The sequence below is a fragment of the Mytilinidion resinicola genome (assembly GCF_010093595.1).
Source record: "Mytilinidion resinicola strain CBS 304.34 unplaced genomic scaffold BDZ99scaffold_28, whole genome shotgun sequence".
NCBI classification, from domain to species: Eukaryota; Fungi; Ascomycota; class Dothideomycetes; order Mytilinidiales; family Mytilinidiaceae; genus Mytilinidion; species Mytilinidion resinicola.
In genome coordinates, this window is record NW_022985464.1 from 470,029 (window position 1) to 497,244 (window position 27,216).

General features: G+C 43.3%; 9 protein-coding genes across 9 annotated transcripts; 2 read left to right on the forward strand and 7 right to left on the reverse strand.

Annotated features, from left to right (window-relative positions):
* Positions 1 to 8,380: 8,380 nt before the first annotated feature.
* Positions 8,381 to 9,461, reverse strand: BDZ99DRAFT_503549 (uncharacterized protein; the record flags this gene model as incomplete). The annotated part of the gene is made up of 4 exons (XM_033723973.1): positions 8,381 to 8,644; positions 8,702 to 8,831; positions 9,072 to 9,125; positions 9,220 to 9,461. 4 exons carry the CDS (start codon positions 9,459 to 9,461, stop codon positions 8,381 to 8,383), a joined length of 690 nt encoding a protein of 229 aa, XP_033570146.1.
* A 1,648-nt stretch (positions 9,462 to 11,109) lies between these two features.
* BDZ99DRAFT_176025 (uncharacterized protein) lies at positions 11,110 to 11,439 on the forward strand. Its single transcript, XM_033713009.1, has one exon. The coding sequence runs from the start codon at positions 11,222 to 11,224 to the stop codon at positions 11,399 to 11,401; it is 180 nt and encodes a 59-aa protein (XP_033570147.1). The 5' UTR covers positions 11,110 to 11,221; the 3' UTR covers positions 11,402 to 11,439.
* Positions 11,440 to 12,210: 771 nt separating this feature from the next.
* Positions 12,211 to 13,856, reverse strand: BDZ99DRAFT_547858 (putative pentachlorophenol 4-monooxygenase; the record flags this gene model as incomplete). Its single annotated transcript, XM_033726903.1, has 2 exons — positions 13,381 to 13,856; positions 12,211 to 13,336 (listed from the first exon to the last, which is right to left on the reverse strand). The coding sequence occupies exons 1-2, from the start codon at positions 13,761 to 13,763 to the stop codon at positions 12,211 to 12,213; spliced, it is 1,509 nt and encodes a 502-aa protein (XP_033570148.1). The 5' UTR covers positions 13,764 to 13,856.
* A 448-nt stretch (positions 13,857 to 14,304) lies between these two features.
* BDZ99DRAFT_468522 (uncharacterized protein) lies at positions 14,305 to 14,798 on the reverse strand. The gene is given in 3 exon segments (XM_033721268.1): positions 14,305 to 14,562; positions 14,604 to 14,738; positions 14,753 to 14,798. 1 exon segment carries the CDS (start codon positions 14,539 to 14,541, stop codon positions 14,362 to 14,364), a length of 180 nt encoding a protein of 59 aa, XP_033570149.1. The 5' UTR covers positions 14,542 to 14,562; positions 14,604 to 14,738; positions 14,753 to 14,798; the 3' UTR covers positions 14,305 to 14,361.
* A 144-nt stretch (positions 14,799 to 14,942) lies between these two features.
* On the reverse strand, positions 14,943 to 15,535 carry BDZ99DRAFT_176044 (uncharacterized protein). The gene has a single exon (XM_033713010.1). The coding sequence runs from the start codon at positions 15,349 to 15,351 to the stop codon at positions 15,007 to 15,009; it is 345 nt and encodes a 114-aa protein (XP_033570150.1). The 5' UTR covers positions 15,352 to 15,535; the 3' UTR covers positions 14,943 to 15,006.
* A 185-nt stretch (positions 15,536 to 15,720) lies between these two features.
* Positions 15,721 to 17,347, reverse strand: BDZ99DRAFT_491883 (uncharacterized protein; the record flags this gene model as incomplete). Its single annotated transcript, XM_033723129.1, has 6 exons — positions 15,721 to 16,278; positions 16,342 to 16,407; positions 16,528 to 16,780; positions 16,837 to 16,984; positions 17,038 to 17,106; positions 17,311 to 17,347. The coding sequence occupies 6 exons, from the start codon at positions 17,345 to 17,347 to the stop codon at positions 15,721 to 15,723; spliced, it is 1,131 nt and encodes a 376-aa protein (XP_033570151.1).
* Positions 17,348 to 17,699: 352 nt separating this feature from the next.
* On the forward strand, positions 17,700 to 19,816 carry BDZ99DRAFT_512268 (FAD-binding domain-containing protein; the record flags this gene model as incomplete). Its single annotated transcript, XM_033724616.1, has 4 exons — positions 17,700 to 17,762; positions 17,824 to 18,212; positions 18,274 to 18,478; positions 18,541 to 19,816. The coding sequence occupies 4 exons, from the start codon at positions 17,700 to 17,702 to the stop codon at positions 19,657 to 19,659; spliced, it is 1,776 nt and encodes a 591-aa protein (XP_033570152.1). The 3' UTR covers positions 19,660 to 19,816.
* BDZ99DRAFT_427741 (uncharacterized protein) lies at positions 19,790 to 22,210 on the reverse strand (the record flags this gene model as incomplete). The annotated part of the gene is made up of 2 exons (XM_033717167.1): positions 19,790 to 21,602; positions 21,666 to 22,210. 2 exons carry the CDS (start codon positions 22,208 to 22,210, stop codon positions 19,973 to 19,975), a joined length of 2,175 nt encoding a protein of 724 aa, XP_033570153.1. The 3' UTR covers positions 19,790 to 19,972.
* Positions 22,211 to 23,371: 1,161 nt separating this feature from the next.
* On the reverse strand, positions 23,372 to 26,716 carry BDZ99DRAFT_576434 (HET-domain-containing protein; the record flags this gene model as incomplete). The annotated part of the gene is made up of 3 exons (XM_033728584.1): positions 23,372 to 26,172; positions 26,231 to 26,296; positions 26,362 to 26,716. The coding sequence occupies 3 exons, from the start codon at positions 26,714 to 26,716 to the stop codon at positions 23,510 to 23,512; spliced, it is 3,084 nt and encodes a 1,027-aa protein (XP_033570154.1). The 3' UTR covers positions 23,372 to 23,509.
* Positions 26,717 to 27,216: the final 500 nt, after the last annotated feature.

A 27,216-nucleotide genomic window follows, 5' to 3' on the forward strand; every position in this document is an offset into this window, starting at 1 on the left:
ATAATAATAATAATAATAATAATAATAATAATAATAATAATAATAATAATAATAATAATAATAATAATAATAATAATAATAATAATAATAATAACTGCAAAGTTTAAAATAATCTTATCTATATCTATAAAAATTAACTATATATTCTAGCTATAGAAGAACTCCGTTCTGCTATTATTAAAGGGCTGTATAAGCCCCTACTAATAGGCTATAGAGGAATAACCTTAATATATAATATTAATTAATATATTAAATACGCCTAGGATATAAAGTAGGGCTTTTTTAAACTATTACCTATCCTAGAATAGTATTAGACGGATATTATAGTAGACTTTATTAGCCTGCTGCTAATCTATAATTACTTTAGATAAAACTACCGGTATATTATAGTAGTTATTAACAGGCTCTCTAAAATATATAAGTTTATTCTAATAGTTATAATAAACGCGGAGGAAGTTGCCTAGGTATTTTTTAAGTAGATCTGGTAAACTAAAGGTTACCTAGAATCTATTATTTTAGACTATAGTCTATAGTTTATATCTATATTCTAGATAAAACTATACCAGTATATTAGTATAAAGCCTAAACTCTCTACAGCTTTCTATCTAGAAATAGATAGCTAGACCGAAATTATAAATATAGGCCTTAAGTAATACTTACATGCATATATTAACTATTAATAAAATAACTAAGCTAACTACCTGCCTATTACTAAATTTAAAGCTAATTCTATAAAGAATACCTCTACTAGTATTACCCTATTTATAGCTACTAAGGGCTATATACCTAACTTTAGTATAGGACTACCTATATATTTGCCCTAGAACGCCTCTAGCCTAACTATTTAACTTCCTAATCTAGCTAATAAACTTATTAGTAAGCTTAATAAGCTTTACGCCTTCCTCTGCACTAAGATTAAATAGGCCTAAGCTAAGTAAAAAAAGTATACTAATACTAGCTAATAACCAGCATATATATATTATCTAGAAGACCTTATTATACTAGATAAATATTTTATTAAAATAACCTAACTAAATAAAAAGCTTAACTTTAAAAAGCTTAGCCTGTTTAAGGTGCTTAAGGGCTATAAAAACAGCAGCGCCTATAAGCTTAAACTACCTAAGGGTATATTTAACCTCCACCTTATTTTTTATCCTTATTTACTCTATTTAGCTAATACTATCCCTATAAAAGGCCAGTGCAATAAACTACTACTACCTATTAAAATAATAGATATATACTAGAAAGGCAACGCTAAAGAAGTTATTAACTGCTGTATATATAAAGGCCGAATTAACCCTACTACTAGAAAGAAAGAACTTCTTTAGTATAAAATTAAGTTTATTAGCTATAATAATCTCTAATAGAATAACTATACCTATACTAAGGAATATCCTTGCCTTATAGCTAATTTCTACTATAAAAACCCTAATAAACCAAAACCTTACTAATTATTTAAGATACTATTAGATTAGGAGCCTACCTTAACCGCAATTTTTACTGTAATAAATCTCCGCCTAAGCCTTCCTATAATATAAAAACGGTATATAGTAAGTATAAAAAGAATATAGCCCTATAAAGGGGACTTCTTTAGAAAAGGAAGATATATTATAGCTATATATTTGCTCGCGATCGAGCTATAATATATACCCGATAGTTATGTAATTAGGGCTCCGCGGAACAGATTAATATTGCTTCGACCTTAGGTTTATAACAGCGTTAAATCTAGGAACCTTTTCCTTTCTTATATTTATCTTTTGTTAATATTAATATAACTTATTTCGATTCTAATTTTAAGCCCTAACAGGTTGCCTATAAACTAAGCTCCCTAGTCGGATATTATAGCTAATAGAAAGCTATAGTTAGCAAAGTCTAGTTATATAAACACCTATACTACTATTTCTACTTTTATATTTAGTAAGGGTTTAAGAATTATTTCTTTTTCTAGGCGGTTAGTAATTACTATTAGGTTTATATATTTCTTACTTTTAGGTAGCTTTATTATAAAATTAACAGATATTTCTTTCTAAATACGGTTAGGAACTAGTAGCAGCTTTAGTAAGCTATATTTCTATTCTTTCTATAGCTTAGTTTATCTATATATATTGCAGTTTTATATATACTACCTAATATTCTATAATATACTAGGCTAAAAGAAGTTCCTTACTAGTATAGAATAGAAAAGGTTTCTTCTAGAATATTCTGCTAGTAGGGATATATAGGTTTTATATATTAGCTTAGTTTAGAGGGGTTTATATACTAGTACCTAAAACCGTTTCCTAAAGGCTAGTATTCCTTTAGCTAATAGTAAGCACTTAGTAATTAATACTTTTAACTTTAATTTAGAAGGGAAAACTTATTTTTTATTCTATATAGCTTTAATATAGGCCTAGTAGATTTTATCTACTTATAGGCCTTATTACTAGAGTGCTTTAAGGCCTTTTAATAGAGTAGTAACTTAGGCTAGCCGGGCTACTATATAGCCTGCTATTATAAAGAAAAGTAGCTAAAATACTTAGTACTTAAGGTATTTATCCTAATAATCCTGCGGTATATTTTACTCCTGCTATAAAAAAGCATTAGCCTTTTTATTAACCTTACCTGGGCAGTACTAAATATCTATATTATAGTAGCTAAGAATAAGAAACTATTATATAATATACAATATAAGCGAGCCGGCTACCTAAGTAAGCCGGCTACCTTATTAACTTTTAACAGCTTTAAACGTAGATTGCTCTACAACGCTAATAGATATTAACTTAATTTAACTTACAGTCTATTCTATAATAACTTCCTTATCTTTTTAACACGTATAAATATTATATCCTATCTTGCCGCAGCGCCTACAGCGCGCTTGCTGCCATGCACTTCCACCCGGGCGCCTTCTATTTTAACGCATTTCGCCCTTAATTTATTTATTAGCTTCCTTTTAAGCAATTATATTAGACCTCTAAATTCGCTTTTTTTTACACTCTCTACGCTTTATAGCGGCCTTATTCGCCTTTTAAAGGCTTATAACCTAATCGCGCAATAATACTACCCTATATATCTGCATTTTAGCGCCTCTAATAAGTAAATTAAGCAACTTAAGAATTATAGTAGGAGAGCTATTTTAATATATTTAAATATAATTATAAATTAAAGCTAATTAAGAGCCTAGCTTAAGAGTATTACTTAGTATTTTAAATTCCTATTAAGCCTCTACTACAGCAAGAGGTAATAGTATATAAAGTATAATATTAAGCTTTAAAAGCACTGCCTCTAGATTAAGCGGTATAAGGCCGGTACTTTAAAAGCTTACGCAAATATTACTTTTTATAAATAAGTTATTAAATACTGCTTTAAAAGCTAGTAGGAACTTAAGCTTTATAATATAGTTAATATAGTTGCGCGCTAGATTCTTAATTTAGCGACTGTACGCTTTTTTCAACGGCGCAAAACAGCCTATATTAAGCGGCTATAATAGATATAAAGCGTGTAGCGGTATATATAGCGTAATAATATTGTTCTCTTTATAAAGCTTTTTAAATTTAAGTAAGTTATAGCTTTTATAACTATCTAAAATAAGTAAGTAATATACGCCTATAGTGCGGTCCTTTATATATATATTAAAATATTGCAGCTATATAATACTAAGCTTATTTATTATCCAGCTATTATTATTTACTGCTATAGCCTAGTCTAGCAGTATATTACTGCCCTTATACTATATAGAGAGGTAGTACTTACCTGCAAGGATAATAAACAACAGGATTACCTATCTATATGCGTTAATAGCCTTAATTATAGTAGCCTACTCGCGATTACCTAGTTATATAGCTTTTAGTTAATTTTATTTCTTAGAGCCTGTAATAACTACTTCTATTAAGATAACACCTATTTAGAAGCCGGTTTTATTAAAGTTATAGAAGTTATTATCTATAATACTATACTTCGCCTTTATATTATATATAAGCTTAAACTATAGTATAATAATCCTTAGATTTTCATATAGAGCTTTCTAGTAATTATACTTTTAATTAAACTATATTTAAAGCTTATTGGTCCGCTTAACAAAGTTATATAGCTAGTTTTTACTAACCTGGCCGGCACCGCGCTCTCTAAGTAACTTATTAGCTATATCTCTTACAGCGTTTAAGCTAAGCGTAAACCCTTATAAATCTAGATTAAGTATATATTTAATAATAACTAATTTCTTTAGCTTTATAAGCTTTTTTAAATTGGGCTTATAATCGCGTTAAGTAGTAGTTCCGGCGCGTCGGTTTTAGAGCATGCTTCTAGAAATATTGTACGTTGTAATAGCGCGTTACTCGCTTTAAAGTTAATTTTTATTAATTGCTAAAATAGCTAGGCAGATTCGGCCTTCTTTTTAGATTAATTATATATTATATTATTAAGATATAGTAGTTAAAAGCTAACGGAGCGCGTTTTAGTAATAAGATAGCCGGCTTACTTAGGTGGCCGGCTCGCTTATATTGCACGTTATGCTATTTACTTAACTTTTAGGATTATATAAAGTATTTAAGGTTTTTATAGTTAGTAAGTACTATAAACTTTTATATAGATTATAGCTTAGAGTTCTATTCTTCTAAGTACCGGATAATTACTAGTATTTCCTTATTATAAATCTTATAATATACTCTATAAGCAAGCGGGCTACCTAAGTAAGTAGGCTACTCTATTACTAAAACGCGATGTAAAATATAAATTGCTCTATAATACTAATAGATATTAACTTAATATAACTTATAGTCTAATCTATAACAATTTCCTTATCTTTTTAACACGTATAAGCGTTATATTCTATCTCGCCGCAGCGCCTACAGCGCGCTTGCTGCCGTGTACTTCCACCCGGGCGCCTTCTATTTTAACGCATTTCGCCCTTAATTTATTTATTAGCTTTTTTTTAAGCAATTATTTCAGAGCCCTATATTTTTATTAGAACTTTTTACCTCTAAATTTGCTTTTTTTTGCGCTTTCTACGCTTTATAGCGGCCTTATTTACCTTTTAAAGGCTTATAACCTAATTACGCAATAATATAGCCCTATATATCTATACTTCGGCGCCTTTAATAAGTAAATTAAGCAACTTAAAAATTGCAGTAGGAAAGCTATTTTAATATATTTAAATGCGATTATAAATTAATACTAATTAAGAGCCTAGCTTAAGAATATTGCTTAGTATTTTTAATTCCTATTAAGCCTTTACAGCGGCAAGTAATAGTATATAAAGTATAATATTAAGCTTTAAAAGCACTGCTTCTAGATTAAGCAGTATAAGGCCAGCACCTTAAAAGCTTACGCAGATATTACTCTTTATAAACAAGTTATTAAATACTGCTTTAAAAGCTGGTAGAAACTCGAGCTTTATAATATAGTTAATATAGTTATACACTAAATCCTTAATTTAGCGACCGTACGCTTTTTTCAACGGCGCAAAACAGCCTATATTAAGCGGCTATAATAGATATAAAGCGTGCGGCGGCATATATAGTATAATATTATTATTCTTTTTATAAAGCTTTTTAAATTTAAGTAAGTTATAGCTTTTATAGCTGTCTAAAATAAGCAGGTAATATATACCTATAGTGCGGTCCTTTATATATATATTAAAATATTGCAGCTATATAATACTAAGCTTATTTATTATCCAGCCGTTGTTACTTACTGCTATAGCCTAGTCTAGCGGTATATTACTGCCCTTATACTATATAGAGAGGTAGTACTTACCTATAAAAATAATAAATAGTAGGATTACCTACCTATAAGCGTTAATAGCCTTAATTATAGTAGCCTACTCGCAATTACCTAGTTATATAGCTTTTAGTTAATTTTGTCTTTTAGAGCCTATAATAACTACTTCTATTAAAATAACACCTATCTAGAAGCCGGTTTTATTAAAGTTATAGAAGTTATTATCTATAATACTATACTTTGCCTTTATATTACGCATAAGCTTAAACTATAGTATAATAATCCTTAGATCTTTATATAGAGCTCTCTAGCGGTTATACTTTTAATTAAACCGTGTTTAAAGCTAATTAGTCTGCTTAATAAAGTTATATAGCTAATTCTTGCTAACCTGGCCGGCACCGCGCTTATTTAGCAGCTTATTAGCTATATTTTATACAGCGCTTAACCGCGGTGCAAATCCTTTTAAATCCAGGTTAATTATATATTAAATAATAACTAATTCCTCTAGCTTTATAAGCTTCTTTAAATTGGGCTCGCAATCGCGTTAGGAGGTTGTTCCGACGCATTGTCGTTAAAGCGTGCTTCTAGGGACTTCGAAGGTTGTTGCAGCTTGTCGTTCGCTTTAAATTTGGTTTTTATTAATTGCTAAAATAGCTAGGCATATTAGGCCTTCGCTTTGGACTAGTTGCGCGTTGTGTTGTTAAGGTATAATAGTTGAAAATTAACAGAGCGCGTTTTAGTAATAGGGTGGCCCGCTCGCTTAGGTAGCCCGCTCGCTTAGGTAGCCCGCTTGCTTGTAGAGTATATTAGTTATATTCGGCCAGTAGGTTCTTTTTAGAGAAATAGGCGCATGCTCTTAAAATACCCTTATTATTAACTTATAAGAGGGTTCCCCTAACTATATAGCTAGAGGAATCTGCTTTTAATACTATTATCTAGTTAGGGTTAAAGTTTACTAGCACCGGTTCTGTTATAAAGGCTTCTTTTAGCTAGTTAATACTTTTTATTCTTTCTCTATTTATTAGAAGGTATTATCCTTCCTAGTAAGCTAAATAAAAAGTATTATAATCTTAGAAAAGTCCTTAATAAAGTAGTAATAGAAGTTAGCAAATCTAATAAAACTTTATACCTCCTTTACTAATATAGGCGCTTACTATTCCTATACTGCTTTTACTTTATCCGGGTCTATCTAGGTACCTTTTCTAACCTTAATAATAAACCTAAGGTGCTTTATATACGTTGTTTTAGATTTGTACTTCCTAATATCTAGCTAGAGGCCGGCTTTATTTAGCCTACTTAGTACTTAATACACCTGCTTATAGTACTTTTTTTAGAATCTATTTATATATATTAGTATATTATCTATATATACTAAGTAGAACTTATCTAATAACCCTTATAGGGCCTAATTAATATACTTCTAGAAGGTGCTTAGGGCCTCTATAAAACTAAACAGGGTTACTATTACCTACTTATATAATTTATACTATATATAGAATGCGGTCTTCTATTAATTTCCTATTTTAATATAAATCTAGTAAAAGGCTGCAGAGATATCTAGCTTAGTAAACTATTTAGCCTTACTAATCTAAGTAAAGGTCTCTTAAATAAGTAGCAGTAGGTAGTAATTCTTTTTTATAATTTAGTTTAGGGCTTAGTAGTCTATATAGAATTATAGGCCTTTTTTTAGCTTATAGATAAAAAGTACTAGTATAGCAGTAGCAGAATTACTTACTTATATAAAGTTTTTATTTAGTAGGTTAGTTAGTATATAATATAGAACTAAGAGTTCTTCTTTTAATATACTATATAAAGGGCCCTAAAAGACTTCTACTTTCTTATCTTCTGCTATACGTTCTAGGTTAATTATATAGTTAATTTAAGGGCCTTATAGCAGAGGTAGTTTATTAGCTTTTCTTAGCGTAAATATAAGGTATTTATCTCTAGTTTAAGCAGGTAGCTTTTCTTAGATCTCCTTATTGCTAAGCTTTTTCTTTAGTTAGAGTGCCTTAGTAATATCTACTAGGCTAGCTGTAAAAACCTTAATTTTATAATTTTTTTTAGCTCTTTAGTTCTATTATATATAAGCGGCTGCTAATATAACCTAGTAGTTATAGCAGGATACAGCTTTCCCTTTATTACTCTATATATAGATTCTTAATATATAGATAAAAAGCATCTTTTTTTTAGGGCAAGCTATATATTAAACCGGTTTATTTATAGTTATTCTAGGATAAAGTCCACCTCTAAGGTGTTATTTACTATATAGAAATATAATATTTCTTAATATTCTTTAATATCTAGCTTTAGTTGTACAATTTCCCTAATAACCCCCGGCTTACTACCTACCTCTATAATAGGTTATAGTTTAATTAGAAGGTATTCTAGATAAATATAGTTAACAGTTTTTATATTTATTAACCTATAATATAGGTACCCTAAGTTAACTATAGCCTATATATTAGATAACTAGTTTATAAAAGTAGAAATAGTAGAAGGTGCTAATATTATATATTCTGCTTTAAAAAGTTTCTATTCTATTACTAATTTATTTTATTCGGTAAGCAGCTCCTGTCTATATCTTCTAATAGGAGCTAATTTTTTTTCTAGTTGCTAAGGCTATTATATAGACTATTATCTATCTTAAAAAATACTGCGGCTGCTTACGCCGGCTTTTTTATTTTAGCTAGACACCAGCAAGAGAACGACAAGATGCTGCGCACAGCCGACCACAATCCCCAAGCGCCGCATTTGATAACTCGGGTGAGGACGACACTACGGAAGAGGATCGAAGTTCAACCGACGACGATGCAGCCCACTCCGATGACTCATCTAACTTAGATAATGTAGGTTCTTCTGACACACAAGTAACCATCAATGGAGCTAGCAACAATTCCCAACAGCTTGCGAATACCACCAGCACTGCAAACTCCTCAAGTGAAGTCTTCGACTGGAGAAGGGTAAGTTTCCATAAAGTAACGATGAAGTTATTGCCACACGTACTTACCCCTTCATAGCTCTTCAAGAAGTTAAGCAAAGGAGCCAAGCGGCCTTCGGCTAAGGTGTTGTGACGGACCAGATCGATGTCCGGAGCCGCTGCGGGGTTAGCTGGATCCTGGTTACCGCCCGGGAGCAGCCTTATGCCTGTCTCAAAGTGACTTCACAGGCCGGGGACTGTTTCGAGCGTGCTATAAAAATGGCGACTATATAATCTCATCAAACTTCTCAGATGTCTGTTGCCCTAAGCGAACTCTCATTCCTGGCACTTCCCCGTCTAGTCGCACTGAAAATGCCTCCCGTTACTATATACCAACTTCCGTCTTCCAATATCAGTTTCGCAAATAGGTTTGGGAGCCCAGAGTGTTGTACTCCTCTACCACGACATCTTCTCTTTCTTCGTCCTAGTAGCAAGCGTTGGGTCTAATTGGCCACTAAGGAATGTTTAATGCGGCGCTACACACGCACTCAGAGAGAACCTCCTCAATTTCAACATCTCCGAGGGGTATACAAGAGCTAATCGCGTACCATACTTCTACTATATAGCTTGGGACTTGCTTCCTTGTCGCATCACAGCAAAATCCGCAAGTTGCTAGGGCGTTTCTGGTCTCGACTGTTCCTTTGAAACTGATATCCGGTCCCTTTCTAATCAAGAGATATGACAGGTCTTGGAAAGGTGTCGGACTTTTCGGATTTACTATTGGGATTGTTAATTGATTCTCTTTTGGTTGGAGATGTAGGAGACTAGCAGTTGCACTCCCCCTTCCCATAACATCGATATCTCGTACGGTTGACGAGCATTATGAATGCGGTACGTTATATTATGGCGCCCAAAATTAAGATGAAAATAGCGAGTAAGCTTGGCGCGGCTGTGTGATTTATGTTTTTCTGCCTAGGACAGCCGTGTTGGGGTTTGAATGCTGCTAAACGTACTACCAAGATATAATCGCTTTGAACGACGAAAATACGTCCTTTTTGGATTCAATCTGCAACACGCACATTGGCGTGGGGCTGTTGAAGGTCAGGTATATACATAACGCAACCTCGCATCAAGTCAGGTTTCGGCTGCAAACCGCTGAGTTAGGCACTATCCACTATTTTTCACATAGAACTACCATTCGCGACCCTAGGTGTGAGCATGATATGTGGTGGAGATAGAGCCGGAGATCACGGGGTAGGCATATATTGCGCCTGGGGAATTGGGGGAGGCAACTTATTTATTTATGTTTGGAACGACAACGAGCGGAAGTCAGATGTGGATATTCCTTTTAATCTACATAGCGATTGTCATGTGAAGAGGGTTCCGGACGCCTTGGAAAGGCACCGAGCCACGTTAAGCTCACCCATCTGTCGGGTTCAAAATGGCGTGCAATCCTTAGCCTTCCTAGTGATGAGATGCTTAGGATCATTCTAATCTAGGTCCGGTAGTATCCTTCTAGCTTTAAAAAGGAATTTTCTGACATATTGCAGGGGGACGGGTAATTTAACACCCCCTTTCGAGTAGCCGCACACCCCTTTTCGAGTAACCACACACCCCCTCTCGTCTGATCTTTTGATTGGCTGAAACGGCTCGGAGCTTCGTCCGGAGCTCTATTATCACGTGCATTTGCACGTGTAGCCTTTCTTATTCACTTAGCCGTACGTGAGCTCATACGTAAGGCTATACAAATCGGCATGGCTATACAGCCTCTCTATTTTACAGTGCATTCTTTCCGATTCGTGTGGCCTTACATATGAGCTCACGCACGGCTGTATATACGGCTGCACGAATTGGAAAGAATGCGCCGTAGAACGGAGAGGCTGTATAGCTATGCCGATTCGTATAGCCTTACGTATAGCCTCAAGTACGAGCTCACGTACAAGCTTATATACGAGCTCACGTACAAGCTTACATATGAGCTCACGTACAAGCTCACGTACGAGCTCACGTACGAGCTCATGTACGGCTTCGCGTATAGCATCACGTGCAGAGAGATGTAAAGGTGAATGCCCGGAGGAAGCTCCGCGCTGCTCCGAGCCAATTAGAAGGTGGTGAAACGACAGGGGGGAGGGGGTGTACGTGTAGTGAAAAGGGGGTGTGCGTGTAGCGAAAAGGGGGTGTGCGTGTTCTGATGTGAGCAACCGTGCACGACGTTGTTGCGTGCACGAGCTGGGGACCACTTCTAAACCCTCACGACCCTCCCGATCCTCCTGCTCACATACCCTTCACTATCACTTGGACCACGATTGCACGTTCCAAAACCTAGCTTTTGAGTCTCTGGCGCATCGGACGGAGTCTCCGCGCTTGCTGCCGGCAACGTCATCATTAGCAAAGCCTCCGAATCCCTTCAGCACTCTCCTCCTCGGCCAGCTCGCTATTGACGCGGGCAGTCCTCCGGCGTCCTTAATATTCTCGTCGGCGCAGGCGAAGCCGGCGCAGCACTAGCTTCTCACCTCAAAATCCGAAAAATCTGCTTCACGGGTAGTGTCGCGACCCGCAAGAACGTACAGATCGCCGGAACTCGAACTTGGTGGCAAAAGTCCCGTGCTAATGTTCCCGGACGCAGAACTCGACCATGCGGCGCAGTCGGGCGCGAGCTTCATAGCGCTGAGTGGGCAGGGCTGTGTATTAGGCACACGGATTTATGTGCATGAGGATATAGCGGAGGCCTATCTTGGGAGGACTCAAAACGGTGCCCTTATTCTCTTTCCGTCGTCGCTCGCGCTTTGAAGCGGATCGCCGAGATCAGTCTGCCGCTGACAGATAACCCACGTTTACCCTGCCTTGAAGTCGAAATGCTTGGGATTAGATGGGCTCATCATGCCTTTTGAAGCTATTGACTGCTCCAGCGGTTCCATCACTGTCATGATGTGATTTCCACTGTCTTCTGATCGCGTTAGTCAAGGTGCGTGCTCTATGCTCCATTCGAAGCCCGTGCAATAGCAGAACAGCTCTGACGTAGGAACCGATTGAGGTTCGTTCCAGGAGCTCCCATCAAGTCACATGTTCCGCTGTCACATGTAGCTATCTTCCGGGTATCTGCCGTGCCAGAACATCATACGTGCAGGCGGCCGGTAGGCTGTGGCACGGCCATGGGCGCCATCTGCGCCTACGAAACGATTGGCTGATGCCGCAATCTTTCCGGTTCCTGTGCTGGCTTTCCCCAAATCTGCGACAGCGCAATCTGAACCTGCACTCAGCCCCCGCCGTCAGTACAACAGTACTGGCATCGTCCGTGCCAAAATCTTCTTGCATTGCTAATCTTAGCTTCGCTTAGCCTGCCATGGCTACTACGAGTGAGAAGCATCTCTATTTGCCGTTTTCCGCATCTCCTGTGCTTCTTTACATCATGGCTTTCGTTACTAAATATTGGTGAATCCCAAGATTTGCTGGCAATAGAACCCAACTGCCGAATGTTCAAAATTGGTTTTAGGGGCTCTCATCAAGCTTTCACGTCACGTAGCAAACTTATTATGAATCTAATTTGTGCATTTCTTGCACAAATCTATCTGTTTTTATCGCAAAACACACTCCAAAACTTAAAATCCAAACCACTGCTCCAGGGCAGCCTTCGCCGCATTTACGTCGTATTTCTTATTGTCTTCGGCTACCCAAGCAACAATTCCATCAGGTCGAATCAACAAGGCGCGGAGGTCGCGCCTGTCCTTTGCACCCACACAGACATAGTCGACTCTGCCCTCGAACTTCCCGCCAACAACCAGCTTCTTGAGCGCCGCGGCGCCCTCAAACTCGACAAGCAACCCGCGACCCCCATCCAGCTTGGGGCCCAGCCTCGCGCCATCAAGCAGCTCGAAATCCGGCGCGCTGCACCCGACGAACGGGTGTGCATGCGCCTCGCCGTCGCCGAGGGCGTACCGCTGCGACAGACCCCAAACGCGGTCGATGAAGAGGTTGGTCCCGTCGGTCGTGGCAATGAGGTCGCGGATGAGCGTATGGACCGCTGCGCCGTATGGGCCTGGCTGCAACGTTGAAACTTGCGCACGCGTCCACTCGAGCACCCAGGCCGCGATGGGGTGCCGCTCGCTCTCGTACGTGTCGAGCAGCGCCAGGTCCGTAGCAGCCCCGTCAGCTTCGGCTTCGCGGTGGACCGTCGCGGCGAGCTTCCAGCCCAAATTCATGGCGTCGCCGAGCCCGACGTTCAGGCCCTGCGCCCCGAGCGGTGAGTGGATGTGCGCGGCGTCACCGGCAACGAGGACGCGGCCATTGCGGTAGTGTGTCGTTTGCTTGGATCGGTCTGTATACGACGAGGCGAGGTGGACCGCCGTGATTATAACGTCCGTGGTGCCGACCACGCGGTTCAGAACGTCTTGAAGGTGCTCCTGCGTGATCTCCTTGGTTCGATCAAAGGCGGCGCTGTCGAAGTCCACCAGATGGACCGTGTCCGGCTTCATGAAGACATACATACCGTTCTTCGTGGCGTGGAACCCTGGCTTCAACTTCTCGGGATGATCGAAGTCACCCTTGACGGCGTATGCAGTGAACTTTGCCTCTGTGCCGACGAAGTCGAATCCAGCGGCCTTGCGAATCACGCTTCGTCCGCCATCGCATCCTACGAGCCACTTGCTGCGGAAAGTCTGGTTCTCTCCCGTCTCCACCGTGACGACTTCGTTGTCCTGTGCCACAATTCTCGTTACGCCGTTGCCCCTGAGGATCGTGACGCCCAAGCTTTCAGCACGCTCGGTCAGCACCGCCTCGACGCGCCCATAGTCGTTTGTTCAGGGACCAGAGCCGGTCCGGGGAGGCGGTACTTCCAACGGGTCAAGTCGAGTTTATTGGCGTTGAGCATGATACCGGCGAACTGGCCTGCGAACTGGATCCCGGCCGTCTTCTGGAGGACCGACGGCCGTTGGCCGGAGCCGACCAGCTTGTCCAGTAGCCCGCGCCGGTAGAAGCTCTCGACTGATAAGGTGTTCAAGCTGCGCCGTCCTAGCGGCGCAGTCTTCCAGGACGACTCGAGCGTGTCGTTGCGCTCGAGGACAAGCACAGAAACGTGTGCTAACCCTAGTTCGCAGGCGAGAAATAGCCCGATAGGCCCTGCACCGGCGATGACAACGTCGTAGAGCTTGCTCATGGCGATATGCGCCCACGATGCCACTCAGAATTCTTCAGAGGAACGATTGCCAGACTGGGAACGAATGAATATCTGGCGACTGCCTAGAATTAAGGTCCGTGCTGGCTGTAGAACTTGCTCGCTAACCAAAAACGACAGAAACAAGGGCAGCGCTGTTATGTATGTATACGCCTTGAACATCCACCCGTTAAGCTCGGGTTTTTTCTACTCCCCGAATGCGGTAGATACACGCACACCTTACAGCCACATCGGGGCTTTCGTAAGCTCCGGTCGGCTCTAGTAGAGTCCCGGCGAAATGTAGGACCCTCGGGCGCTTGCAAAAGCCGATCTCCGCCACAAAAATCAAAAGTTTCGAATATAGAACTATGGAATCAACACCTGCCAGCGACTTTGAATAAAATTTCATATCCAAGATACCGCTCATGACTTAAAAGCGTAAATATCATGGAAAGAGGGGAATTTCGATGGCTTTTCTATGACTTTCCATACGAAACTTTGGTGCTAGTGGTGAGGATCGATATATAAAAAACGCCGAAGGGGATGGGGAGGGCTAATCGTACACCCCCTAACGAATAATCGTACACCCCCTTTCGAATAATCATACACCCCCTACTTTACCGCTTCTGATTGGCTCGGAGGTCCGGCAGGAGGCCGCCGAACATTCACCCTTATGTCTATCTGCACATGCATCTCTGCCGTATGTGAGCTCGTACGTGAGACTATACGTGAGGCTATACGAATCGACATGGCTATACAGCCTCTCCGTTTTACGGCGCATCCTTTCCGATTTGTATAGCCTCACGTACGGCCTTACGTACGGCTATATAGCCTTTCCAATTTGTATAACCTTACGTACAGCCTCACGTACGAGCTGTATATACAGTTGCACAAATCGGGCAGGATGCACTGTAAAATGGAGAGGCTGTATAGCTATGCTGATTTGTATAGCCTCGCGTACGAGCTCACGTACGAGCTTATATACGAGCTTACGTACGGCAGTATATACAGCTGCACAAATCAGATAGGCTGCGCTGGAGGCTACGTGGCCGCATTTGGAGACAGCATGCGGAGTTAGTGAGCAAGTGAAGCGAGCCAATCGGAAGCTCTGGAGCAACACTCTAAGCCAATTAGAAGGCGGTGAAGTAACAGGGGAGTAGGGGGTGTACAATTAGTCGTTAGGGGGTGTACGATTATTCGTTAGGGGGTGTACAATTAGCCCTCCCTTTTATTTATTCTAATAAGCTTAGCTGCTATCTGCAGATGAAAAATTTGGCGATGCCGCATTTACTGATTTCGACCTAGGACATAGGGGCTTGATAAACTTCTCGGAGCCGCTTTGCACGGATCTACGCCGCGGTGGGGATGTTGTACCTTTCGGCTCCCTCGAATTGGCAGTTTGCGTAGCCTGAGCGGTGCCGACCAAGTCAAAACCCGGAGGACTACTGGTTGTCTGGGCAGAACTTGCTGGAGGCGAGTGGTTCACGATGTCCTCCATGTCCTCGTCGGCGTCTGAGCCAGAATCCGAATTGAGGGCTTGTTCACCGACCAGCCGGGCTATTCCTGGCTGGTTTGGGCCCATGAAACTCATCAGGACTGTGTCTCCTTGGCTCGGACGAGTCTTGCGTCCATTAGACGGTTTTGTGGTATTTTGTTGCGAGATGAACGGCGGCGGCGAGGGTGAGGGAGTAGCCTTGAGACGTACGGGTTCGAGGCCAGGAGAACTTGGACAAGCATCGTCAGAATTGTAATTGGAAATCCGTTTTGTGAGTTCCTTATTCCAATACTCTTCCCGTATCTTATCAACCTCGCCATGTCAAACGCTGACTTTCGCCTGAAGTCCTTTCCAAGAAAATGCACAGTCTCCGCAGGATCTTCTCAATGTTTACCACTACCCGAAGTCTGTCTCGATCAGGGCCAGTCCTTAGTCCACAATCAGTTCAAAGGGGTCGAATTTGCATTACCAAAGATGCCTGTCATCCATCTGCGCCTTTTGCAGAGCCCGAGCCTTGGAGATCATTCTATGCGCGGAGATGACATCCAGGAGCAAGCCCAGCGGGTTCAAGTAAGTGGCCCAGGCGTGCAGTCCCATCCAGCCACCCTGGTAGCGTTTCTGGAATCCACTCATCAAGGTCTCCTCGCCGCCATCGGACTCGACGGCTTGGTACTCTTGAGGCCGCAGGGTCACGGTGCGAGGAGCGTTGGAAATTTCGTAAGGCTTTGCCCGGTAGGCGTAGAGGACCAAGAAGCATAGAGGGACCATCTGCACGCAGATGATCATCTCTGGTAGGCCCATCATGACGTCGACGTAGGTCAATGTTTCATTGTTGTGGAGGACATTGATGCCCTCCAAGATGAGGAAGAGGATCTTTTCCAATATGACCACTCCGACAATCAGCTTGAATGCCAGCAACTTTGTAAGCGGGTGGTGCTCTTTCATGTATCCCTTCATGTTCATGTAGAATTGAATGATGGCGTTGACGGCTACTGATGTCGACAGAGATGTGGCAGCTGTGATCTATCATTTGTGTTAGTCTCCCTTTCCCGCATATTGAGACGTATTGGGAGGGAAAATGCATACCCAAACATGAGCTAAGTGCGGTGCGGTGCTTCCAAGGCAGTACATGTGCAGCAACTGGGTCACCACCTGTGCGACAGCTGTAATCCAGGTGATGATTGGATATTTAAGGACAGACCACCAGGTCAATTAAATGGAAGATTCGGTCAGACATCCGATGGTGTGCGTTTGAATCGTCAGGGCACCTACACTCAAAAACACAAGACCGTTTCTCTTCTTCTTTGGCTGCCACTGTCTCTTCGTCTCGAGCGAAGAGAAGAATTCCACCTTACCCTGGTCCGTGGGAGCCAAAAAGTGGCAGAGCAGCATCAGAAAAGCGTATAGAGCAATACCCTGGAACACCTCGGTGAACCCTTGTAGATAGACGTAGGAGTTTGGAAGGCAGATCGAGATGAAGGACAGGACTTGGTAGGAGGGAATCATGTTGACGATTCGCATTATCCTGTATAGATACTTGTTAGCATCGCAACGCTGCCTCAACCTTGCTGGTGGTCTTACTTGATTTGTTCCTCGGGGTTACTCATGCGCATCGCATGGCGTCCCATAAGACCGAAGGTCAAAAACAATACTATCGCAGTGCAGGCACCGGAAACAATCATGTTGAAGTGGTAGAATGAGAGATTCCCCACAAACGGTCCGCCACCAACTATTCAAATCGTTAGCTGGCGCATTAATCCGTGCATAGCAATTATCGCTCACCATTTTCAATGCGGTCAGGTATAGGGCAGCCATAGCTCCCAAGGGCCGCTTGTCTCGGACTTAACAGGACTATTTTGAATAGTTATGCGGAGCGCTAAAGCCGATAAAAGTGGATGGAAGGACTCGTGAAAAGACGAAATGAAATGAATTGCGAAAAGAAAAGAAAATCCCCGGAGTCACCCACCTTTTATCTATCTCTGCAAACACAAATTCTTACCAGAAATCTTACATGTCTAGGGGGGGCACTGCCGATCACGAAGCTTCTTAGCTGACCCGAATGATAGGGTGGAGCCAATTCCCGACGAGCCATTCATCGCACGATAAATTTGCGCACTCAGTCTACACATAAAACTTGCGCAGTGGATGTGTTCATAAACTTGCGATATAGGAGACTCGACTGAAATAAACCTTGCTATAATTCCGTTGACATAGAAGTGGGCACTGAGAATTTGCGCCGGGGAAAGGTGCGGTACAACAGTTCTACCACAACATAGCCACAATATCCATGCAATTCTGGTGCGGTACATTGATTAAATGATTCCGCTTCCGCTTCTTATAATATGAACTGAGGGTCAAATCACATATGGGAGGAAATGATATAAATACGGCTAGTCGTTCTCTCGCTACTAATCAGCACAACGTTCAACGAATATTCAATGAACATGCTTCTCAAAAGCCTCTTTCTCCTTGCTGGAGCCCAGTTCGTCTTTGCTAAATGCAAATGCGTATGTTATCCTATGATCATGGATCTGTATACCACAAATTATCTAACCCAAGGTGTAATAGACACCAGCAGACGATTGCTGGCCATCAGCTTCAAAATGGAATTCTCTCAACTCTACGGTGGAAGGAAAGCTTGTTCAAAACCAGCCTCTCGCCAAAGCATGCTACCACGGCCCTGGATACAGCGCCAAAAAATGTCAACGCATTGCTTCGAATTGGACAAATGAATTCTGGATCCCAGAATCTCCAATCGGATATAGCTATCCACTCGTTGATACGTGCCCCCCAATCAATGCTTCGGTAGCAGCGTATCCATCGTGCGAGCTGGGAACTTCTCCCGCCTACACCATTAAGGCCACCAATGCGGATGACGTCGCTGCTGGAATAAAGTTTGCGAAAGAGAACAATGTGCGACTCGTCATCAAGAATACTGGACATGACATATCACAGCGGTAAGGTGGACTGTTCATCTTCATATAAGTACCGTATGACTGACGATGAAAATCATGACAGGTCGCAAGGATACGGCAGTTTATCGATCTGGATAAAGCATGTTAAAGACGGGCTTCATTTTCATAAGAAGTTCCATTATTCCGAAGGATCTTGCCCATCTAATTGGACTGGAAGCGCGATCACTATCGGGGGTGGATATGTGTGGAAGGATGCCTACGATTTGGCCTCTAAACACCGCCATGTCGTTGTTGGAGGAGGCGACCCTGTAAGTCGACATCAATTCGCATTGAAAATTCAAGCAATGCAATCTAACTAACACAACGCAAGACCGTCGGATGTATTGGCGGGTTTCTTCAGGGCGCAGGTCACGGTTCCCTCAGCCACGAATTCGGACTAGCAACAGACCAAGTCCTTGAATACAAAGTTATCCTTGCGTCAGGAGAGACTGTAACGGCGAACGCATGTCAGAACACCGATCTTTTTACTGCCCTCAGAGGAGGAGGGGGAGGTACATATGGCGTTGTCTTATCAGCTACCGTCAAGACGTACCCTACTCGTCCAACCCTTTACCATGACCTGACTATTGCGGCTTTGGGCCATAATACCTCTGCAGTCTTAGAGGCCACAGCTCGAATGGCCTCAAAATATCCTGCAATTGTTGATGAAGGATTCGCCGGTACCGCTGCTCTCACCCGGAAATATGGACCCTGGGTATACGGCTCTCCCTTTATCAAGTTCCTCGCGAATGATTCAATCGAAGCGATCAACCACGCAAAGGACGTAATGAACCGAGAGATCATTAATGATTTGCTTCCTGGAAACGGAACTGATTACCTGGTATCATCTAAATGGTCTACTCATCCTTCGTGGGCCGCATGGTATGCGTCGACCCACCACACGTCCGCAGGTAATAGTCAGCCACTCATGGCATCGAGATTCTTTAAGAAAGAGTCTTTGTCTGGCAAAGAGCAAGAGCTGTTTGATTTGCTTCAAATTCTGACCACCGAGGTCGGAGCAGGGGTCCACACCGCAACCAGTACTGTGCTCCTGAATATCGTTGCCGGTGGAAAAGTTCTCAACAATGTGCCATATACCTCTGTCAATCCAGCCTGGAGGGAAGCCTATCTCGTGTTACAAGGAATAGATATGTGGCCGGCAAATGCAGGCTCGGAGGAAATTCAAAAAGTCAAGGAGGAACTCACTAAAAGGAAGTTAGGAGCCATGAAAAATCTGGCTCCTGGAACGGGAACTTATGTGAATGAGGCCGACCCGTATGATCCGGACTGGAAGCAGGACTGGTTCGGCGATCGATATGACCAACTTCTGTCGATCAAGAAGAAGTACGACCCAGAGGATGTGTTTTGGTGCTGGCGATGCGTGGGCAATGAGGGCTGGGAAGAGGTGACGGGCGGGGCATTGTTTGGGCCTCTGTGTCAAGTGAACTAACAATGTAGGTCGGTAAACTCGACGGCATTGAATCATCTGTCACCTCTATGTTGATTATTGTCATTATATTTTCACTGCTTTTTCCAGTCTTACTTCCATTAATACACTTTGCTTTAGAGTTAACCCTTTTGAATTTTCCTACCTTGAAAATCTTTCGATACGGTATGAATGATCAAACAACTGTGTATTCTATGAAGACCCATAGTTGTCGTAAGTTGTACTCTCAATTGAGCTGGAAACGTTCTTGCTCATTTTATCGTTATATCCTGCACCCGTGGAGCTATATACATCTTGTCTAATATGGAGACATGTTTTAACCAGAACCAAATTCAAAATTCAGGTCATTGTTTATCATATTTTCATCAAACCCCATTATCGTGGACCAGTCAAAAACGAAGTCTCCAGCGTTGAGAGAATTCGGTATTGGCTCAGTAGACCACAAACTCCCTGAATCTGGGGAATTATCTTCAAAAGTACTCATGCTTGGCCCTTCTGCTGAGGTATCAGACACAGTCAGCGGTACCTGACCAGCTTTTCCAAGATCACTTTCTTTTTTCAAATCTCTCATGATATCAATAAATGCCATCATGACTTTAGTGCTAGCGGCAAACACGCAGCCGCCAGCAAAAGCAGCTTCGGTCGATTTTCCAGGGGAGGCAACCATGTTACCAAGTCTTTTAGCACACTCTGCAATAACCAAGACTTGCTGGTCGGCATTTTCTTTCATCTTTCCATATAAGTTCTTGACATTGATGCTGTTATTCTCCACGATGGATCTGGAAAAGACGAGTATATCGAGAACGATATCCCGGAACGGAGCTTGAAACGGTATGCCATCAAGTTTTAAATCAGTGCATCCGATGAACATTTCAAGCACTGCGAGTAGCCGATCGGGGAAGGGATGCCCAAAGTGCGAGAGGAATGTCACACTTTGAACACCGAGATCGTCAGAAATATTGTTCATAGCATCCGAGAGTTTTGCGCCCATTTGATTAGCTTCCAGGGGATTTATCTCAGAATCCCCCGAGAAGCTGTTGTTTGAGGCTCTGGACCGAAGAACCATGATGTGAAGAAGCGCAATCCCATATATTCGTCCGATTACTGCATGGAATCGATATTCCAGCAAAGAGCGAGCAGCTGATACCTCCTCAGGTGACCCTGACTGAGTAGTATTTGACAGTGCCCGGTCACAGAATCTGATCTGTTCAAGGCACTTTTGTTCAATCTCGTCAACAACATGGTATAATCTTTGTGGATTGGTCCAGTTCTGTTTTGTTGCTTTCAGAGAATCTAAAAGCATATAGCTCGCTGTGGCCCACTGTATTTGAAAAATAATCCTTGGTGAGCAAGGACGATGCCTAAAGACATTTTGGTAGACGTGGATATGGGGTGCCATGCGATCTAGCGCTTCTTGCAGTAGATGAACTGGTCTTGACAATAGTCCATCTAGAATGATATCCTGGCTGAAGATTTTCATTCCTTGTAAAGAATCTGTAATTTGATGTTCAAATTCCTCATTACTCATGGCCGGTATATCTGCGAAGCTTAGATTGAGTTGCGAAGGTAGCATCTCTAATTTTTCAGCGACTTTGAAAGCTATGTTGAAATATAAGGTCGACTTGATCGCTCTGTGTGCAGTATGTTGAGATAATCCCACTGCGGTTGGCCTGTACTCAGCTAAGAGAAGACAGACAACAACAGAGTCGCAGTGAGTGGGAGGGGAGAAGATAAACTCTTGGCCATAGGATGAAATAGCCAGCTGAAGGTTCCACTTCAAACGTGGATGAAGCCGGTCAAATTTGCGTGTTGTATCGCATGAGATGAGACAAAGCAATGCGAAGAGCAAATTGGTGCCAATATTGAGTTCATCATCCGACTTGAGACGATGTCTTATGTCTACTAAGCTTGGCAGACTGGGAATAAAAAACCTATACCAAGCCAGGCTTAAAATGCGACATAAGTTAGACAAGCAGTCAAGATATCTCAAGGGAACGGCAAGTGCTTACTCCTTGTCAAGACTGCTCGCTATTTCTTGGCTCACCAGCTCTGGGAGAGGAGTCATGCAGCCTGAAGTGCTCCGAGGAATTGTAGCACCGAATATTCGGTCTTTGCCTAAGGCCAAGGCAAAAAAGTGTTGAAATTCAATGACAGACTCAAACACTGTCTTGTCGGCCACTGCACGTATTTCTTGAGTGGTTCCTGGACTCGCGGTCGACTCTAAGGCCAAGTGATCCTTGATCTGAGAGTTGGAGGGAGAGCCGAGTTCTTCATTTTGCGTAGCTGAATGACAGTGGGCAGAATTTGACTTCCGACCTGTCTCGCTTTCACTGCGCTTGGAGGATGGACGGCCCAAAGTCGAACGCTCAATAACGCATTCAAGACCGAGGGTACGGCAACGTTCGCAGGACCTTTCTGGGGTTTGCGGAGAGCCGAGAGGACCCAGCTCGTTTATATCTGGCAGATTGCATTTGATTTTCCTGGACCTGCACCCTTGACAAAGCAAGCGAGCATATCGACCCCTGGTTCCACGTTCAGGTTTTGAGTTGGGCATGTCGGGTTCACGACTGCAGTCGGGGAGTTGTTGAGCAACTAGTAGAGACTATTCAACCATGAAGCACCAGGACTCTGCCGAAGAAGAAAAAACAATGGAGCGCTTATATTCTTCTGGGCGGGGAATTTGCAGCAAGATGTACTGTAGCAACATGATCGCTGATCAGAGTGGCGCAGTCCTCAGCTCTTGTCAGTTTGGCCCCACGTCGATTTGTCAGGAGTGACGATCGTTGCACAGGTGGCTTCAGCTGATAGCCGAGTACCTGTTCAGAACAACTCCCCGATGCTCAGGTAGCAGTGGGCTTAGGCCGTTTCAAGTATTCGCGGAAATTCTTTCGGATTGTTCTTTGGTTTATCTCAATCTCGTGGCCGCCCCGACTGCGTTGGCCTCCCTGGCACAACAAAAGCTCATTTCTGTCCTCTGCAGAGACGACTCTGATCATAAGCAGGATTCTACTCATTGGAATGCTTCGAAGTTAACCCACATGGACGACTATGATGGCGCTGCGGGGCGCTACCTGACAATATCCATATACAGGAAGAGAGCAGTACTCAGAGGCGTTCATCAGGACGGCTTCCGAAGCGTTCAAGGCGAGATGAAGATTTTGTGTATGGAAAGCCATAGAGTTAGTAGAATTTGGAAGGAAAAGAGTTTTGATTTGATCTTTCCATAATGTACCTCCCATCTACAGTGTACAGTGGCGTTCCATGAGTTTGAAACACCCCCGGGAGTTGCTAAGGACACCATCGGTTTTTGCTACGGGCACCATTTCGGCTTACATAACGAAGACATATTAGTTAAGTAACCTCCGCAGTTCCCCAAGCTCCGAGCCAGGTCAGCCGAGGTAGTGGGCCACGTCAGCTGAGCTGCGTCCTGAGCTGTGGCTCGGAGGTAGTATTCGCAAGCTCATACTAGATAAGATAAACGAAACGCTAAGGCGCTAAAGTAAGGCGCTGGCTAACTTATCAACGCTAACAAAAGTAAGCGGGCCGGGTATTAGCAGTGTAGGTAGGGCCAATAGGCAGTATAGGCAGGCGGGCAGGCAGGTGGCGGTGCGGTAAGGCTGGTGACAGTCTCCAGTGAAGGTGCGGGCCTTTAATATCTTGGCGTAACTTCCAGCCTCACACAGAGTGATGCAGTCATTGTGGTTCGGTGAATCTAGTCGTGACAACTGTCACAAGGTTGGATTATCTGGAGCAATAACATGGTGTTGATGTGGCATGGAGCTAGTATGAACCTTCTCCTGAGCATCACAAGTTCCCTTCCTCTCAGTCTTCACCGTCCACTTCAACTATAACATCAGCGGAAGTAGAACACCTCTCTCGGAGGTTTCTGATACCTCTCCAACTTCTCAAAATTCTCATAATTGAACCCACGAACAAGCGCATACCCCACTATCCTGTGATACTGTTTATCCTCAGTCTCTCGAATGATCATGGGAAACTCAGTATTCTTCAAGACAATCACCTTGTCTCCTACTCGGATGTCTGTGATTCCCTGGCAACCCATACCCACGAGCCCGTGGTGAGTATCGAAAAAGGTTCGGCCCGAGAGCCATGTGGTGTGCTCGTAAGACTCACGATCAAATGTTTTTTCGTTATGAAGGAACATGGTATTCTCCAGCAGCTTTGGTTTGGCCTCCTCCCAGCTGGAAGCCGCCCACTCCGTCGTTGCCTTGAGCTGGTCCGATGTTATCTGGGATTGTTCCGATGCTGCCTTGAAATCTGAAATCATGGCAGAGATTTCGTCGGCCGCTGGGACATGATTGGAAAGTTGTTCAAAGGCCTTCTGCGCCTCCTCGACTACTCCCCTCTGTAGCTCCAGCCATCTATTGCGATTTTCCACGATTGTGGAAATAAACGTCTCCCAATTCGTGGCCCTTTTGTCTCGTTTGTGTACGTAGGAGTCATGGGTTCTGCTAGACTTGTTTCTAGTGGAGTCCGGGAAGGATCTGGTAGCATTGACGACGTTCAAAACGAATCTCACCCTTAGAATAACTTCCTCCTCATGTTCGCATGCTGTGATCTGCTGTTGCAGAAGTTTATAACAAGGTTGCACTTTCGCAGCAATGCCAGACTCGTTGTTGGGAATCCACTCTTCAGAGCTTCCGCTATTGAAGGGAGTTGCAAGACCGCGCAACCTGGTGCAGACAACGGTTAGTTGAGATGTACTGAATTGGCGAGGTTGACTCGGTTTTCTCAAATATTGGATCTGATCTAAGAGATTTGGGTGGTCGAACAACGCTGCGCCGAATAGATCTGTGCAGGAGGTATTGGCTTTCATCAAGAAGCGTTTTAGTGTTGAGAGTCGGTAATATATGTCCAAATAAGCGCGAGCGATGTTCATGTGCTTGAGCCTTTGCATGTTGGTCTCTATTTCAGACACAGGTGATTGTCCTCGCCGTTGCTCGCCTAAGTTCTCGAAAGCGGCAATGTGAGTTCTATAGCCGTCCATTATTTCATTGACAAGTGGGTCGTAAACTGTGTCTATGATGTCATCGTTCTCGAATGTATTGAATGGTGGTAATTCGAAACAAATGCTTTCCATGTCTCTTTTGGGGATAGGAGAACTCCACTTCCGTATGAGCTGTTTTGTATGCAACGTTGGCAGAGCTGTGAACACCGGAGGCGAGTTTCTGAGCACTTCTGGAGTTGGAATGGCGGCAAATATGTTCTCGAGGAACCAGAGCTCCCGGACAGTGTTAGGCCAATCACGCTGGTTGATGGCGTATTCATGCTTTACTGAATCCAGCAGGTATCCCTCCAGTGCCGACACGCCGTCCCGAATGGCGAGTGGACAAGATGAGCTTTTCTTTACCTTGCCAAAATCAAGCAAGCTGTACTCCAACATCGCAGACTCCGGTACTGGCTTTGTGAAATCCGGGACCCAGGAAGGGGTTTTTGCGGAGAGTTTGTAAGGATACCACCAAAAGACTTGCTGCCAACCATTGAGGACTAAAACCCAGAGAGCCAGTTTCTGGAAAGTTGCTTCGATGGGCTCCGAATATTTGGGCGCGAAACCGGGCTGCGAAACTGGGTCTAAGAAAGAACGCATCCCATATATCTTGTCTCGAGGATTTGTGCATCTCAAATTTACTTTTCGCAGAATGCTTCTTGGTATCCAGAAAGCAAACTCTACATCAGCTTGAACTAAACGGAGTGTCAAAACGCTGTTGACATGGAGTATTTGCCTCATAACGGCCTGCCATGACTCTTGAACGTCGCTCTCAAGAATAAACTCCGAAGCAAACGGGATAAGACGGAGCGCAACCTTATTCTGGAGCAGTCTTATGTCCCTTAGCAGAGCGGATGCACGAGTAGAGCTGCGTCCAAGATGGAATAACGGATCGGTACGTGAAAGAGTGTACTCTTGCTGAACCCAAACCCGGTTCCACCAGGGTAGGAAACAGAAGTGGACGTAGGCCTTGAGTAGTTCCCTCTCATCGAAGCCTACTTCTTGAAGGATCTGTTCAAACGACTCCTCTTCGTGATAATCTCGGTTTAGGAAGGAGAAAAGGGCTGATGCTCCTACGTATGGCTCGCCGAGATACACAACAGTAGTCTGGGCGGACCTGTATATTTCGAGCATCATGCCGATTTGGCTTGCTTTTTCTTGATTGTCGTTTTGATTAATACACAAGGAATCAATCCATAAGACGCGAGGGCTTTGTTTCAAGCGTAGACCTTGAAATGCATGATATAGATTTGGTGTGATCTCAATCTTTGTGCCCTCGACTTCGATGATATATCCGGCTTTCATTTCTCCCCATACGTATGACAAGGCTTCATAGTTAGGACTGGATGACAGGTCCTCACAATAGATTGTAGCTGCCAATGTTGGGCCCTCGCCGGGCAAGAGTGCTAAAAGCCGTATGCTATTTCCAGGTTCGCGAAGGCGCAAATTTTTGTATATGTTCGCAACCGTCCTCTTTCGCTCAAGCTCTTGCACGTTGCTTTCGCAAGCTGCGTCAGGTTTTGTTCTGGCCACCCGTACAATTGCTTGTGCGTGATTAATGATTACTGATAGAATGTCGCTCTCGGCTCGGAGGCGTCTGCGTCCACTGTGGCAATTCAAGCTTTGTAAACCCTATGATAATAGAAGTTAGATGTGAATTTTGATCAACTGCCAGAAGCTACTTTGAATTGGCCAACCTCTAGGTGTGAAGAACCGGCTGAGTAATTGCGGTGTTCGGGAACTAATCCACCTCTTGCGCCACTGAAGCGCTTGTTCAGCTACCACCCTATCCTTCACTTTAGCAATCTGCTTGGCGATAGAATCGCTTTCGTAAAAGGTGTCAGAGGGTACGAATTCTTCGAGCTCTTCGACCTTCCCCCGGCGCTCCGACTGTTCTGTGTATGCAGTCGCTGACGCCTGCGAGGTTTTCCTCTTTATGAGCTCGAGAAGCCATACGTCGACCTCCTTCTCATCGTCGATACCTTCGATAGGTGATTGATCTGACTCGTCCACTTCGACAGTATAGAACGAGTGATTCGCGCAAGCCTCCATAATCAGCCTCACTTTTTCATCACGCGCTATCCACTTTTGATGACAGCCTGCGCAAACATACATATATAAACATGACCTGCAAGCGAGCCATCGAGTTCGAGGTTTGATCTTTTCCTTACAGACATTGCAAGATCCAGCGTTGGCCAGTTGCTTGAATGCAAAGGAGGCATTCTCCTCGTCGTCGCTCCAAAGACACATAATTCCCAGCGCCCAGATTGAGACTCTCTCCACCCTTAGCATTCGCCTGGAGAGCTGGGCGAGATTGAAAATGCACTGGTATCGCGGGCGGTCCTTCCGAAGCGGCTCCTGATAGAACTGCTGAAGATAGCTAACCGTCAGTATCTTACCAATATCGATAGTAGAAGTATGTGTGTCGCTGAGTGCTTTGCTTTCGCCTTCGAACGCACGTTCCAGCACATCAACCGCGTCGTCGTGCAGGTTTCGAGCTCTGAGACTGAGCCCCAGTCGGACGAGCGAACGCCGTTCGGTATTCGTTTCCG

Bases quoted from the DNA above. Each gene is read 5' to 3' on its own strand.
- BDZ99DRAFT_468522 (XM_033721268.1), bottom strand. From the start codon at position 14,541: ATGCGCCGTAAAACGGAGAGGCTGTATAGCCATGTCGATTCGTATAGC.
- BDZ99DRAFT_176044 (XM_033713010.1), bottom strand. From the start codon at position 15,351: ATGAGTTTCATGGGCCCAAACCAGCCAGGAATAGCCCGGCTGGTCGGT.
- BDZ99DRAFT_176025 (XM_033713009.1), top strand. From the start codon at position 11,222: ATGTTCCCGGACGCAGAACTCGACCATGCGGCGCAGTCGGGCGCGAGC.